This window comes from Sphaeroforma arctica (assembly GCF_001186125.1).
Source record: "Sphaeroforma arctica JP610 unplaced genomic scaffold supercont1.198, whole genome shotgun sequence".
NCBI lineage: Eukaryota > Ichthyosporea > Ichthyophonida > Sphaeroforma > Sphaeroforma arctica.
The window spans coordinates 78,939-80,777 of record NW_014040360.1 but is presented as its reverse complement, the minus strand read 5'-3'; the positions used below and the strand labels follow the sequence as shown (position 1 = coordinate 80,777).

The following is a 1,839-nucleotide window of genomic DNA, read 5'->3' as shown; positions in this document are numbered from 1 at the left end:
GTATGTATGTATGTATGTATGTATAAATATATATATATATATATATACAAATATATACATATACCTTATGCGTGTCTGTCTCTGTGACTTTGTGTCTCTGTGTGTGTGTGTTTGTATGTTTGCATGCTTATTTTTCGCTTATTATGTAAACACAAGTTTCTTCAAAGCACACGTTGACTAGATTTCACGGCCATACACAACTTCACATCTCATCCACGGGACCGCGTAGAAGATATCACCTCTGCTTGTCTGTCAGTCTTTGCCTGAATAGAATATGAACTCACAAGTATATCGGAAGGGTCTATTACTAACACTAGTTAATACTAGTTTGTTCATGGCTGTAGCACGCTTGTCGTCGTCCCCTTGCATGCTACCCTTATCGCAAGCTGTCGAAATCTGGAGTGAAGCTTAAGCTTATGCGCCTTGTTTTAGGTCTGTATGTTACCTCATTCTTTATTGTGACTGCGGACAGACCCATTGTTTATTCCTGTTTGATTACTATATCATTCGGTAGAACCTCAAGAACTCTAAATCCTAAACCATACACCTCTAAACCTTGGATCTGTGTACCGTGCAGGAGGAGCGACTAGCCTTGGGCCGAGTCACGGCCGTCAAGGAACTCACACGCTCCATCGATGACAAAAAGGCGCGCGAAGCCAGCAAGAACGACGAGGTGCCTGAGAAGGAGGGGAACGATGCGGATGACGCAGACGCTGTAGACTACGAAGGTATGGGACTACACCACATACATACAATAGAAACCCTAAACCCTAAAGTATGTATATACAGTTGCACACACACAAACCTAACACACATATATATATATATATATATATATATGTATGCTAACACACGCACACGTATACGTGCACTTTCATATGTATCCGCACACACCGATATATACTCGCGCACGCATGTCTTCTACACACACGCGAGCTATCAGAGTACATTTACAAACATACGTTATTAACACACATACACACACCCACACATTTTAACATAGACACACACATCCGCACATTATTAACATAGTCACACACACCCACACATTATTAACATAGACACACACACCCACACATTATAAACATAGACACACACACACACACACATTATAACATAGACACACACACACACACCCACACAGTATAACATAGACACACACACACACACTACAAACATAGACACACACACACACATTATCAACATAGATACACACACACACACATTATTAACATAGACACACACACACACACATTCATAGACACACACACACATTCATAGACACACACACACATTCATAGACACACACATTCATAGACACACACACATATTCATAGACACACACACACATTCATAGACACACACACCCACACACTATTAATTTAGACACACACATATATATATATATATATATATATATTATATATATATATATATACATATATATATATATATATACCCCACACATTATAAACATAGATACACAGCCACACATTATTAACATAGATACACACACTCTATGTACAGAGGAAGCGGAAGAGGCGGACGACGAGACAGTCGAAGTGGACGACAAAAAATACGCGAACAAGGCACTCTCCAAGTACAAAGGCAAGCAGAACACCGACCCCGACGAAGACGATGAGAGGCATATCAGAGGAGTTATACAACGCTTTGTAGATGCAGGATGGGATAGGAATGATCCAAGAGTATGTCTGGCTGGATGGGACTGAAAGCTTAGTCAGTGTTTATTTAATGTTGTCCAAGGGTATGTGTGACTGGATGGGCGGAAAGCTGTTTGTAGTCAGATATGGCACTTGATTGGTATGGTTCTTGAGTAGG

The 1,839-nt window shown here is 40.3% G+C and overlaps 1 protein-coding gene across 1 annotated transcript in view; it reads left to right on the top strand.

Annotated features, from left to right (window-relative positions):
• Positions 1 to 274: 274 nt before the first annotated feature.
• The window catches only part of SARC_03754 (hypothetical protein), a gene marked incomplete at both ends in the record, with an annotated part of 7,653 nt that continues 6,088 nt past the window's right edge, over positions 275 to 1,839 (top strand). The window contains 3 exons of the mRNA XM_014302447.1: positions 275 to 286; positions 578 to 728; positions 1,528 to 1,706. Of these exons, the coding sequence (XP_014157922.1) occupies positions 275 to 286; positions 578 to 728; positions 1,528 to 1,706 (342 nt within the window). The remainder of the gene's footprint in view (positions 287 to 577; positions 729 to 1,527; positions 1,707 to 1,839) is intronic.